The sequence below is a fragment of the Otolemur garnettii genome, unplaced genomic scaffold (assembly GCF_000181295.1).
Source record: "Otolemur garnettii isolate 467f Iridium unplaced genomic scaffold, OtoGar3 scaffold00127, whole genome shotgun sequence".
NCBI lineage: Eukaryota > Metazoa > Chordata > Mammalia > Primates > Galagidae > Otolemur > Otolemur garnettii.
In genome coordinates this window covers 4018333-4019437 of record NW_003852522.1, presented here as the reverse complement: position 1 = coordinate 4019437, position 1105 = coordinate 4018333, and the positions used below count along the sequence as shown (strand labels likewise).

Genomic DNA, 1105 nt, shown 5'->3' with positions numbered 1-1105 from the left:
ATCACTTGAGCCCAGGAGTTGGAGGTTGCTGTGAGCTGTGATGCCACGGCACTCTACCCACAATGATAGCTTGAGGCTCTATCTCAAATAAATAAATAAATACAATGGGGCTATTTCCAGGATGCTCTGAGACAGTGTAGAGAGCTCAGCCTCTGGGGCTGATAGCATTTGTCAGTAGGACAGACCCCAAATTGCTCCTTCGCTCTCTCTCTTCATACCACCTCCAGCATCACTTAGCCCAGAGCTGGGCATTTGGGAGCTTCTCAAGGTCAGGCAGGAAAAGCTGGGAAGGCATCTCCAAGATGCACAGGGCATCATGGGTATGTCTCTGCATCTACAAGGTGGCTACCAAGGCTCCAAGTCAGATATATCCCTCACAGCTCTTGTCTTGATCTCCCTGGGTGGGGGAAAGGAGTTTTGCAGCAAGAGTGTACTGGTAGGACCTCCAAGAGAAGAAGGGGATCTTCAAGGTGCTCTTGCCCCGCTGAACCCAGGAAGCTCCCCTACACTTATATCCCTCTAGACCTTTCTCTTCTAACCTCTAGACCTTTTCCTGTGATCACTCTCCTCCACAGCCACACTCTCCTATGCACTGGCCCTCGCCCACAGCCCCCAGTCCAACAACCGTCTGGACAGCTTTGCCAGCCAGAGTGTGAGGCACTGTACTATGGTCACAGGGAAGGGCTGTCAAGTGCAGCAACGTGTGACTCATCACTTAGTGTTTACTGAGTACCTACTGTGTGCCAACTCTTGAGCTCAGACCCTGGGAGACTAAGGTCAACAGAACTAGCAGGGTCCCTGGGGAGGCAGGTAGAAAAACAGATCAATATCTAGTTGCAACATGAGGCCCAACACACTGGCTCGTGCCTGTAATCCTGGCACTTTGGGAGGCACAGGTGGGAGAATCACCTGAAGCAAGAAGTTCAAGACCAGCCTGGGAAACATAGAAAGACTCTGTCTCTACAAAAAAAAAATTAAAAATTACCTGGGTATCATGGCATGCACCTGTAGTCCCAGCTATTTGGGAGGCTGAGGCAGAAAGATCACTTGAGCCCAGGAGCTCAAGGTTGCAGTGAGCTATGATTGTGCCACTCACTGGACTCCA

The 1105-nt window shown here is 50.8% G+C and overlaps 1 protein-coding gene across 1 annotated transcript in view; it reads left to right on the top strand.

Moving 5' to 3' along the window:
• Positions 1-1105, top strand: part of LOC105887808 (complement C3) — a 32585-nt gene that overhangs the window by 17886 nt on the left and 13594 nt on the right. The window contains 2 exon segments of the mRNA XM_012810139.1: positions 338-428; positions 495-650. Coding sequence (XP_012665593.1) covers positions 338-428; positions 495-650 — 247 coding nt within the window.